The sequence below is a fragment of the Panthera leo genome, chromosome C1 (genome assembly GCF_018350215.1).
Source record: "Panthera leo isolate Ple1 chromosome C1, P.leo_Ple1_pat1.1, whole genome shotgun sequence".
In the NCBI taxonomy this organism is placed as follows: domain Eukaryota; kingdom Metazoa; phylum Chordata; class Mammalia; order Carnivora; family Felidae; genus Panthera; species Panthera leo.
Genome location: NC_056686.1, coordinates 209270041 through 209283397, shown reverse-complemented (window position 1 = coordinate 209283397; position 13357 = coordinate 209270041). Strand labels below are relative to the sequence as shown.

Below are 13357 nucleotides of genomic sequence, written 5' to 3'. Positions count from 1 at the left end.
AAATAAATTTGACAATAAAATTTTTAAAATGATGTAAATATTCAATGGATGTATTTTACTTGCAAATCACTTTAAAAGATGTGTACTTAAAAGATACACCAGTACTGTGTTATGAATTCAACAAAGAGGTAATTCGGGGGAAGGATTCTATAATAAATAAGGTAGGTCACTTTATGTTTATCTCCTTTCTTACAGCACGTTAAGTCTCTTGAGAAGTTCTACGATAAAATGCAGGTTAAATTGTTTATACCAGCATTTCCCATGCATATCTGAGCACAGAACCCTTTCCCATGGAGTATTTGATAACATCTCAAGAGACATGCTGTACAAAATACACTCTGATAAAAACCGACCTTTAGTCAACAGTGACTGCGAACCAATATGAATTGCTGTTGCCTCAGCCTGCAACAACGATGCCCTCTCAAGTTCTAGCCCTGGAATGCTGTAATGCCCATTCTGGATACACCACCATGTATAAGGAATCACAAGTTACACGTTATTTTGTGACTAGCTTCCTTTATTTTAGCCTGATGTTGCAGCATGTCCGCTTCATTATTTTTCGTCAGTATTTCATTACTTTTTATTATCAAGCAAATTCCATTGTATGATTATAACACATCCGGTCTACCCCTTCATCAGTTGATGGACATTTTGAGTTGTTTCCTCCCTTTGGCTATCATGAATAATGCTGCAACGGAACATCTGTGCGCCAGTTTCTATGTGGATGTACATTTTCATTTCTCTTAGGTATATTCTTAATGAGCGGAATGGGTGGAACCAGTGGAAACTATGCTAGTTTAGAAGAGTTCTAGGTACAAATATTTGTGCCGTTAATTAATTTTGAACCCTTAAGGCAAACCCATCAAACCAGTCTCCCCCTAGATAATAAAACAAGGACACTAGCCTAGATGCTACTGTGATTTTCAGCTCTACATCTCTATTAAGTTTACCTCCTGGGTGGGGGGGGGGGGGGGAGGGGGGGAATCTTTAAAATCTTTGTTCATTCATTCATGTGGCTCAGTCAGTTGAGCATCTGACTCTTGATTTTGGCCCAGGTCATGACCCCAGAATCGTGGGATCGAGCCCTGCGTCGGGCTCTGGACCTGCACGTAGAGCCTGTGTAAAGGTTCTCTCTCTCCTTCTGCCCGTCTCCCCTCACTCTCTCTAAAATGATTTTTGTTAAAAATCATTCATTAAAATGAAGTTAGGGAAATAATAAAGACTTTTCATTCCACAGCAAAGGAGAGATTGAAGAGTTTTAACAGAATTTCATAATAATTGAAAACTGTATTAAATCTGTTAGATTTAAGGTCTCAAGAGCCCTCTTTTTTTAAAAAAATGCTATTACAGAATCCTAAAATAAAAAAGGTCTTAGGCCATACTGGCTGATATCCTAATGAAAGTTTCTATGTAACATGGCAGAAGAAAATTAAAGCCTCAAAGCTTTATAGATGCAGAAGAAAAATTATTAAAATATGTATTTTAAGAAAGAAATGTTATCAGTAAAGTTTTACATTTTATTATGCAATCCGTCTTTCAAAAGCTACTTCAAATGGAATTCAACAATATATTTGAAAGCAACAAAAAATATTTCCTAAAGAATATTAATTTTGACACTGGAAATTCCTGAGCATAGTGAGCATAGTGTATTTGTCAAAATGTTGCTCATATTTCAACTTCAGTAGAAACATATATAGCTAACATTTACTTTTCATCAATTCTGTAACAATTTAATGAAGGTGACCAATGTGATAAATCAAAGCAGTTTATAAAGAGAAATTTTTTAACCTTGAAATAAAAATTTATGGACACAGATTTACCTTTCAATAAATTTTTCTTAGCCTAATACTAAAATTACCTTATATTATCTGAACATATACTGTATGTTTTATATTAATGTACATCCTATGTAGAACCTTAACTTTAAAGGACTTTCATACTCTACATAAAATAAGCAAAAAAATAAAAAATAAAAAGCCCTTAATTCTAATGACAAAACTAACTTCAAGGTAGTCATGAAAGGAAAATAATAGGAAAGATTTACCATACAGGACAATGCAAACACCATGCAAAGATGATTTGTATCATCTAAATTCTCACAAAAACCCTGCCAATAGGAGAATATTATTCACATTCTATAGAGAAGGCCAACAATAGGGCTCAGAGAAGTTCAATCAATACAAGTTTTAGCCAAGGCACAATTTGAATTTCCATCTTTCTGTTGTCAAATGGGGTTATGATAGCTATAAATGTTTCAACAGTATCTTGTCAATAATTTTAAACACTCAACAAATGTTAGTACATCTTTCTATCATCTTTATTCATCACACAACTAATACATAAAAAGCATCTTAAGATCACCGCAAGTAAATACTAAATCAGGATTTGAACACAAGTCTGGCTGTACCCAAAACATATCCACACTTAACTTTTCTGAGCCTCAGTTCCCTCAGCTGTCAAGGAGTGATTAAAACATTTATTTGATGAGAGCTAAAAGGATTAAACGACACAATGCACAAATCCCTATGTGACGTGAGACATTTTACAAATTCATTCCGCCAAAATAGCATGCTAAGAAAGGGAAATGTTACATGTATCATAACTGATGAATATTTTTGTCTGAAACACACAGAAACGAAAACAATCACTGATTAGGTGTACTTGAATTCTAACAAACACAAACCATTTTTTAAAAATTATCTGTGAAAATACTTATTAAACATCGATCATGAGAGATACCCACAAATTATGACTAAAGACATTTATTTAAAAGGAAAGTTATAGTTCAAACTCCATTAATACCACAATTCTTAATCTTGCCTATGACAGTGATTTACTAGTAAATACCAATTCTCATGGCACAAACTATGTTACAAGCACCTTACTTTTTCCAGATTCCACACCGATATATGCCATACGCCGAAAGCTTTAGTTCTAAACGTACCGGGACACATACACAAAAACAGAGCTGGCCAACTGGAGGTTTACTGGGTATCCAGCAACTCCACACACACTTGTTGACGCTCCAAGGTACTGGCCAACAGTTCTGGTGTTCAGGTTGATAAGACAAAAATCAAAGAGGCTCAATACAAAAAAATATGTGGCTGGCTTGCGGTATGAACCAAAAACAAAAAAAGGGAAGGAATAAAGAGGATTAAAAAATTATCAAGAGAAAATATTAAAATACCATTCCCTAAATCAAATCAGGTTTGTGTAAGTTAAAAAACGTGAACACTCTAAAAGAAATAAGCACTGGAAAAGACGTGATTTTTAAGACCTCACGTAACAAAGCTCATTCCTTCCTTGCCATCTCGTGGAGAGGAAAATAAGAAACAAAAAAACTTCTCGTAAGTTTTTTCTAAGACTGAATGAGTAGTAACCAGTAATTCCAAAACCCGATCACCAAATAAGTCAGAATTTCGGTGTTCAAAGTCCCACCTTGGTCACAAAGTGGCTGCAGGGCGCAGGGCTCTAAGGAGGCCTCGCCTCCACACTTGGGCTTCCTCACCTGAAGAATGAAAGCAGGGAATGGGGACCAGGGGGCGCTAGAGAATTTCTAGGGTTCCTCTCAAATATTAGAAGTCCAGGATTTTATAAACTTTCAGCTAGCGTAGGTCTTTTTTTTTTTTTTTTTTTTTTAATGTTTTCACATTTATTTATTTTTGAGAGACAGAGAGAGACAACGTGAGTGAGGGAGCGGCAGAGAGAGAGGAAGACATAGAACATAGAATCCGAAGCAGGCTCCAGGCTCTGAGCTGTCAGCACAGAGCCCGACGCGGGACTGGAACCCACGAACCACGAGATCATGACCTGAGCCGAAGTCAGACGCTCAACGGACTGAGCCACCCAGGCGCCCCCAGCTAGTGTATGTCTTTATGGACAAACTCTTCCATCCACTTCCCATTCACTACAGTAACAAAGAAGAGCTTTATTTTCTGATGTTCTTCCCATGATGTCTTTGTAATAAATACCTTTTCCAAAGCTTTCTGTTCTATAATCTATATTTATTTCTTACCTGTTGCTCCTCTGGCATTGGTCTGAAATGGATTTGTAGAAGATGCCACAGAAGGACCAGCAGCAGCAACAAATGGATTTGTGGAAGGCGTAGCTTTAAAAAATTAGAAAATATGCTATGAAATCCTAACATATTTGTATTCAGTCATTTAAAATATTTGTTCATACATTTATGAAGATCAGAAAACTAGAGCTTTTGGATAATAAATTGTTGCTCTGACTGCCTTCCAGTACCTGTAAGAAAATGTTCTACAGTATACACAGGCTCTTTAGAAAATCCGGTATATATACCAGAAACACGTACCTCCAAATGGAGCAGGCACACTCGAAGAAGCAGGCTGTGTCTGTGCAGAAGCGCCCACGGGCACTGTTCCAAAAACATTGCTGAAAATAAATACAGAAAGAGTTCTTTTTATTCATTTTTTAAAGCAAGACTAATCTATCTATAGGGTGGCCATAAAATGTGGAAACAGGTAATACTGAACACATCATGTATCACAGCTGTTCTTAAACTCTGGAGTCCGGTCTCATTTACATTCTTTTTTTTTTTTTTTTTTTTTTTTAACTAGGCTCCCCGCCCAACATGGGGCTTGAACTAAGGACCCTGAGATCAAGAACCGCGTGCTCTTCTGACTGAGCCAGCCAGGAGGTCCAGGACTCATTTACGCTCTGAGCCGAGAACTCCAAAGAGTCTTTGTTTAAATGTGCTATATTAACAATACGTATATACAGAAATTAAAATGGAAAAATTTTTAAATCTTATACTTTTAAAATTAACTATAAAGCCATTATACACTAACGTGAGTAGCATTTTTAGGATAAAGAACTATATTTTCCAAAACAAAAGGAACTTAAGAGTCACAACATTTTTGCAAATCCCTTCAATGGCTGGGCTTAACAGAAGATCAATCTCCTGTAATATGTCGTTTATGTAAAAGTGTATGAAAAAAACTGCTCTCATAGACATCTAGCTAAACAAACTAGGAGAATCTGAATAGTTTCTTCAGATACTTGTGAATATTTTCCTTGACATCACAGCCAAAACGACAGTGATAATTTCCTAAAGGTTAGCTACAAAATGGAATTTGAAATCCTATCAATGAACTCCTTTGTGCTCTCTGAAGTAACATCTACTAATCTATCTTGCACTTTAAATGAATCTTTTACCATTTTTGTATCATTTGGGAAAATATCTGATACAAATCTTCCAAATGTTAACAATTTCCTTATACAAAATCAAAAACTATCACTGCTCATCTTATCAAAAAGTAATGTAGAGCTGTCGAGTTCATGATGGAGTCAATAAATTTTCCAAAATTCTAATATTTGCTTTGGAAGTGTGAATTTTATCAGTTATTTTCCTTAAAGTGACAGACTTCAATTATTTCATTTTTGAGAAAATGTGTGCCAAATATCCAAATCTGAATAACCATGGTTTATCAGTCTTAAGGAAAAATGGTGTTCCATAAAACAAGTGGCTGGTTCATTCCACAATTTAACCACACAGGCTGATTTTCCAGAAGCTACCTACCATACTTCAATATGCACCAGAACCACGTGATGTATACCTTATCTGAATACACAGCAAGTTAAGAAAACATTATGTAAGGGTCAAGATTTAATAAAGTTAAATTTCTTTACTGTTTCATCAAGAATATTTGTAAGAATATATACATAAGTCATGGGGACGTAATGTACAGCATGGTGACTACTGTCAATAATATTGTAGTTCGTACTTCAAAGTTATCAAGAGAGTAATCCTACAAGTCAGCTTTGTGTGGGGACGGACACAAACTACATTTACTATAATCATTTCCCAGTGCATACAAATATCAAACCATTATGTTGTACACCTGAAATCAATGTTAAATATCAATTATACCTCAATAAAAAAAATTAGAAGAAGAATATTCAGAAGAAAAACAATCAAGACTATTCACAAGTAAAACTGAAAGTGGTGTAAGAAATACAGTGACTATTACATGACTAGGACAGTTGGTGTCATGGCCTTAGTCTGTGCTATGGCACTACCAAGTTTTTACTTGCCATTGTTTTTGTGCCATCAATACAAATGTCAAATACTGAAAACACAACTAACCCCTCAGAATTATTATGAAGAGTTTGGACTTCACAGACCCCTTGGAAGCGTCTCAGGTACCCGAAATGTCCCATGGACCACACTGTGGACCACTAAGATACTGTAATATGATACCAATAAACCACCTGTTAAATACACCTCTCTGTTTCCAGACTGTATGGTTACCTTGCAATAGGTCACGACTGTTATCTAACATAGACAATCTTAATGAAAGAAAAATAATAAATACTCTAAACTGTTCTTCGGATTCAATTTTTCCCATCTGGCTGTAAAATTAATTACTAGAGAGTCCAAGTCATTAGCGTTACAATCCTCCCACTTCTCCCTAGAAAAGATGCTAAAAGAAAATTAAAAAAAAAAAAAAAAAACACACCTCAGATAACAAAAGAAAGAAGAGACAATCTACAGGACAGAAAACACTTGGATAAAACACTGCACAGCTAAGTCACCTATACTTCTGGGTCTGTTTCCTTACTACGAAATGAAGAAGTTACAATTAGAAGTGTTTTTAAAGATCTATTGCTGTTAAAATGTGTTAGACTTCCTGCTGCCTAGAATTCCTTCATTCTACACGAATCTGAGCACAGTAATGGATATGCTATGTGTACCAGCGGGACACCGGAGAGATATAGAACGGGGTCTTGAGTTGTCTTGCAAACATATCTAAAATGTTTATTTACAACTAAAGCTACATGTTACTTCCAGTGTTTAGTCTTCGTGACTGAAAACTGTACCTTAAAAGTATATAATTTGCTAAATGGATTCTCTGCTCAGTATAATTAAATCCGTATATAACTCTCCATTTTGAGACGTGTACATACTCTCAATTACACTTCCGTGTTCAAGGAAGAGAAGTAACAAAACCTTTGAGTAAGTAAGATAAAATGGCAATCACTCAAGGATTATATTTTAATTAGCAGATTCAACTCCGTTTCTGCAAACTTACAAAAATATTCAAGAATTTTAAAAATGTGTCCCCAAACAGCCATTATTTAACATCATTATTCAGCGTTGAATTAAAAAACAAAAAAGAGAAGACACGAAGCAGGAACACGGACAAAGACAAGGTACCTGCTAGCATTACTTGTGGAAGTATACGCGTTACTGGACGTGGCCGCGGAGCTGAAAACGCTGTCGAGTTCTGCCAGGGCTGCGTATTTGTCTGAAGATGCACTTGACTGACTGGGAACTGAAACCACAGAACCAACAGGAGGTTTACCTGTGGTCCCAAAACCACTCCCCTGATCACCACCTATAAACAAACAAAAACAATTACACCGAAAACTTAGTTATTATGCTTTCAATTTACCAACCACATGTGCCATGAAACACATGCAAATTTAATTTTCCAAATTTTTTAATTTTAGAGAGAGAGAGCACATGAGCAGGGGAGAGGGGCAGAGGAGGGAGGGAGGGAGGGGGAGGGAGAGGGAGAGGGAGAGGGAGAGGGAGAGGGAGAGGGAGAGGGGCAGAGGAGGGAGGGAGGGAGGGGGAGGGAGAGGGAGAGGGAGAGGGAGAGGGAGAGGGAGAAGGAGGGAGAGGGAGAAGGAGGGAGAGGGAGAAGGAGGGAGAGGGAGAAGGAGGGAGAGGGAGAAGGAGGGAGAGGGAGAAGGAGGGAGAGGGAGAAGGAGGGAGAGGGAGAAGGAGAGGGAGAGGGAGAAGGAGGGAGAGGGAGAAGGAGGGAGAGGGAGAAGGAGGGAGAGGGAGAAGGAGGGAGAGGGAGAAGGAGGGAGAGGGAGAAGGAGGGAGAGGGAGAGAGAGGGAGAGAGAGGGAGAGGGAGAGAGAGGGAGAGAGAGGGAGAGGGAGAGAGAGGGAGAGAGAGGGAGAGAGAGGGAGAGAGAGGGAGAGAGAGAGAGAGAGAGAGAGAGAGGGAGAGAGAGAGAGAGAGGGAGAGAGAGAGAGAGAGAGAGAGAGAGAGAGGGAGAGAGAGAGAGAGAGAGGGAGAGAGAGAGAGAGAGAGGGAGAGAGAGAGAAAATCTCAAGCAGGCTCCGTGCTGCACATGGATCCCACGACTCTGGGATCATGACCCTGAGTCGCAATCAAGAGTCGGGATATTCAACCGACTGAGCCACCAAGGTGCCCTGAAACATGTAAATTTAAAACTACTTTAATGCTAAGCGAATAAATAGACAAGAATTCTGTAGTGTTATCTAATAAACTATCTACAAACTATTAGACAAGATTAATTGCTATACACACCACTGTGGTAAAGACAGGATACAGTTTCTGTAACAAAAACTAAGGTGGGGCACCTGGGTGGCTCAGGCAGTTAAGCATCCAACTGCTGATTTCAGTTCAGGTTATGATCTCACAGTTCGTGAGTTCGAGCCCTGCGTCCTGCGTTGGGCTCCACACCGGCAATGCGGAGCCTGCTTAGGGGATTCTCCATCTCCCTCTCTCTCTACCCCGCCCCCCATTTGCACGCACTCTCTCTCAAAATAAATAAACTTAAAAACAAAAAGCAAAGAATCTGTACCATTGTCTAAATTATGCATAAGGAGCAAATTCTCAAAGTGCTACATTAACATCTCCAAAACAGGTGCGTGTCATTCAAGTGAACATAAAAATTTCTAAAATGCCAGACCTAATGAGAACAATCCATTAATAATACCATCTTCCCAGGGTTTTCCATGAAAAAAATTAGAGACAGTAGTACGAGGAAACATTTACACAGCACTTACTATGTGCCAGGCACTGTTCTAAATGACTTAGATGTGATAATACATATGAGCTCAATGCTATTACTGCCCTATGAGATGAGATGAGAAAACAGCTACAGAGATTCGGATGCAGAATCCAGTCCAAAAGCAGACCTCTACTGTTCCCTACCACACTGTGCATTCTGAGAGGCAAAATACTGGCCTTAAGATCAAAACCAGGTATAAAAATATTCTATAAAACTAATGGCTTTTAATACCAAAATATTAATAGTAAAAATAGCTCAAAATGAATATATTATAAAAACAACCAAATAACGCTCCAGTCAGCATTATTAATTGGATTTGCTGGCCCTCTATAGCCTCAGAACAGTGAAGCATGCTTTCTAAGACAAAATTAAATTTTGTCAATTATTTTCTTTTAGAATTAGAAGTTTACAAATAGTTCCTAGTTTTCTAGGCCTTCCAAAAGACCTATTATTATTTCACATCAAAAATGTGCCGAATGGTCATGAACATTTAGTGTACGCAGAATTTCTTTACAACTAAAAAAAGCATAACAACCTTAAATTGCAATAAACACAACCGAATTCAGAGGACTATGTTATTACAAATTTGTATTTATTTTGTGTAAAGCTTAATACCTTGCCCAGCACTAAAGATATTGTCTAAATTAGCAAGTGCTGCGTATTTGTCTGTAGTCTGCAGACCAGCTTTGTTCGTTGAAACTTTACTAACAGCTGATGCTGTTTGATGACTCTGGGAAGTATTGAAGGTTCCAAAATCAGCACTGGAGGATTTGGGGAAGTTATCAAAATGAGCAAAATTAGCATTTACTGATCCAGCACTTCCACCTGTAACAGAATAAACAGAACACTTGAAATTTCTAGACTTTTCCCAAAATCCTTTGATAGATTATATGATCATTTCTTCCTTAAGTGTTCTATAAGCAATCTTACATTCTTAGAATTAACAACTGGCAAGCGGTATTCAACTTTAATCTTCTATTTACGTATGACTGTAATTTGGGGAACTAGATTTTCAAAGATCCTGGCAACATGGAGCGTAACAAATTTCTATGTGTAATTATCTACCCTGAAGCGAAGACTATAATTCATAGAGGAGTAATTCCATGCTTGCTGGGTTTGAGACTTAGTTACCTTAATATTCATATATACATATATATATGTGTGTATATATATATGTTAATACATCATACGTATATATACACATTACATGTATATATGTTAATATTCATATATATGTGTATACACATACACACACACACACACACACACACACACACACACACTGTCTCTCTCTCTCTCACACATATATATTACTATGACCTTTTACTAGTTCTCCCTAAACGGATTTCCATCGACAAGATGCAAAGTATTTTATGCTATAAGCTCTTACAGCTCCAATGGAGACCTGGTGGCAACAAATCCCAGAGCAGAGATTTAAAATGTTTAAGATGTACTGTTTTGATCCACAATTTCTTAAAAAGTGGTCTTTGAGCTCTGGAACTTATTTTACTTGAAGAGTTAATATTTAATTCCACATAATAATATTGTAATATATATATAGTATCAGTAAAATCATACCCTATTATATAGTTCAAGGAATAAAAATTATAGCATACAATATATAATCTTTTGAGACTTATAAGATCATAATTCATCTAATGGTCTATCGTACATCCTGCTAAGATTTTGAAGACTGTTCTGGTTACCAGAGACTTTCCTAAAGCACTACCAGAAGACTAAAGCCAGAATAGTTCATTTTATGCTTTTGATGCTATACTGTTGGTATTAGTTCTTCACACCTACACATTAGTTTCAGCAATGAGAACAGTATATACATTACAGCTATATATTAAAGTAACAGCAAAGCACAATTAACAGATATTTTAAAAGCAGAAAGAATACAGCCCTATTTAAAAAAGAGAACACAAACACTTTCCCATCAATCAGTGTATTTCAGACACTCTAAAATAAATATGGATAAAATTTCTTCCAGGAATAAACTCCAGTCCTTTGCAATTAAAAGTAGTGTGTGTTGGTATTTTAAGACTGTGGTCTGTTACAAGTAGCTGGTGAACATAGTACACAATACTAATCTTTCACAATTTTTATGATGAAATTTATTTCAAATTATTAAAAACTGAACTATTAAATCAACTCTTTTACTGTACACTATTGTGCTCTCTAAGTCTGAGCTTAGTAACAGTGAAGACACAGAAATGAGAGTTTCAGAATGATTACTATTAAAAGATGAATAACATTCTATAATCGAAAAATCCATGGAAGAGCATAAAACATACAAATCAGTAAAAGATGCCTACTTGACAACACAACTTACTGTTGGAAGCCTGGAGAGGAAAAGCTGAAGTAAATTCACCAAAACTGCAGCTAGATGAAAGCATTCTAAATGCTGGACAGCCAGAAATTATGTAAATGATGGAATTTAAAGAAGAAAAAAAAAAGAAAAGTGAAAGAAAAGGCTTTATAAGACAATACACAGAGTTAAAAGTTGAAAGAAAAGTCATCAGCCAAAGATCTCAACAAGGGTTCAACGGGATTCTGGAAACAATACTTAGTTCAGGGGAGAGTACTCACTGTCCAAAGCCCAATTCCTGCACAGAAAACTACTTCCAAGTCTGATTAAAGTGACTGTGAAATAATCTACTCTTGACTAATAGACTGACAATATTTATTGTCTCAAGCTTGCTGCCCTGAAAATTACTTACGTTTTTATTTCTATGGAAGCAATCAATTAGCTTCCTTTACTCAAAGCCTAAACCAATGTGTTCTGTGAACCTAACAAATTTTGAGGACTGTAACGCTCCTGTGCCTAAGAAATTTAAGGAAGATTCATATGCAGGAAAAGGAAGAGAACAGACACTGTGAATTAGACAACACACCAAGGAGTTCAAAAAACCAGATGAACACAGAAAAAAATAAAGATTTCAGGTTTCCCCAGAGCTTTGTAAGATAGAACTATTTTTAAATAAAATAATTATAGAATTTAAGTTTAGAATAATTTTTTAAACTACGTGTAGAGAGTTTTGTATGTCAAAACGTTTACGCGTGACGCGGAGAAGCTCTACCTGGAGTTTGGGGCTGAAAAGGAGAGCGACTTGCTGTGGGGAAACCTCCAAAATCACTCGAGCCACTAGACTGTCCAAATGCACCAAAGTTTGCAAAATCTGCATTTGCAGAGTTCTGGGCTGTAAATGGTAAGGAACAATATATGTTAATGAATATGAAAATTATAAATGAAAAATATGACAAATGAATTTAAGAATCTTATGAGAAGTTTCTGTTTCACAACTTACTTTAAAGAGAATTCATTCAGAATCCAATTTTAAATCCTGCCAGTGCTGATTTAACCCAATGCCAAACAATTCATTAAAGGGTAGCCAAAAATTTCCCAAAACACTTTGTACAACAATAAATTTGTACACAATACCCTCTGAGTGACCTCCGGAATAGTACTGCAAAAGTGACTCTACTGAAGGAAACTCTAAGAGCATGAAATATATGAGTTACAGTAAAGCAAACTGAGATGTAGGATATAGATTACATTCTGGGAAACTCAGATTTAAAATGGTGGTGAGTGATTCATCAGCTTTGTGAATCTAAAATAATGATACAAAGAAGTTTAAATTTCATTAATATTCTTTTTGGTTTTTTTTTCCCTAAGTTTACAACCATCTCACATCATGGCACGTAAAAATGAAAAAACTTAAATGTTTAACAAGGACATGACTGCCAAATAAATCACAGATAGTCACATTCTCTTCGAAGGCTGCTGTTCTGGCGAGACTGGGTGACATCTGACTCCTGATTTCACCTCAGGTCATGATCTCATAGTTGTGAGATCAAGCCCCGAGTCGGTCTCCCGAGTCAGACATGGAGCCTGCTTAAGATTCTCTCTCTCTCCCTCTGCCCCCTCCTGCTCATGCTCTCTTAAGGCGGGGGGGGGGGGGGGGGGGGTGGGAAGCCTGCTATTTTTAATACATATTAAAATTTGAGAAATGAAAATAGCAAAATTTGTGACATTAGTGTACTTCAGACTCAGTGAAAAAGACCAACTGGTATTTCCCACTTGTCATTAACCTAAGAACAATTTTTTAGGCTTCCCTAAACTTAAAATATGTAACTAAATACAACAATTCAAAAGGTTGTTTTTTTTTTAAAGGCTACAATAGATGCTGAATTAAGATTTTTATAGAGAATATAATAAGAAGTGGTTGGTATGTAAGAAAAAGAATGCTAAGTGGTAAGAATGAAAAGCATGCCCAAAAGATAAAGGTTAAATGCCATCAACATAGTACAAGTCAGCTACTTTAAATCCTTTGCAGGCAATTCTACTTCAAAAAGCTTTCATAAAGAAATAATCTTGCAAATGAGTATGGCTGCATCTAATAGCTAAATGATTTGTTTTAAAATAATAAAACAAATTTAAAACTCACATGGCCAGCAATGAGGGATTGCTTAAATTATGAAACATCATACAAAGAAATATAATGCGGCCATTTAAAAAATCACATAGAAGATACAGTCCTCTTCAAAAATACT

The 13357-nt window shown here is 36.6% G+C and overlaps 1 protein-coding gene across 5 annotated transcripts in view; it reads right to left on the bottom strand.

Moving 5' to 3' along the window:
* Positions 1-13357, bottom strand: part of AGFG1 (ArfGAP with FG repeats 1) — a 72846-nt gene that overhangs the window by 5589 nt on the left and 53900 nt on the right. For 3 of the 5 annotated variants that reach the window (XM_042950359.1, XM_042950358.1, XM_042950362.1), the window contains 5 exons: positions 11884-12003; positions 9416-9625; positions 7184-7364; positions 4319-4398; positions 4016-4108 (listed from right to left, as the gene is read on the bottom strand). In XM_042950359.1, coding sequence (XP_042806293.1) covers positions 4016-4108; positions 4319-4398; positions 7184-7364; positions 9416-9625; positions 11884-12003 — 684 coding nt within the window. The remainder of the gene's footprint in view (positions 1-4015; positions 4109-4318; positions 4399-7183; positions 7365-9415; positions 9626-11883; positions 12004-13357) is intronic. The other 2 variants (XM_042950360.1, XM_042950361.1) reach the window with 2 other exon arrangements.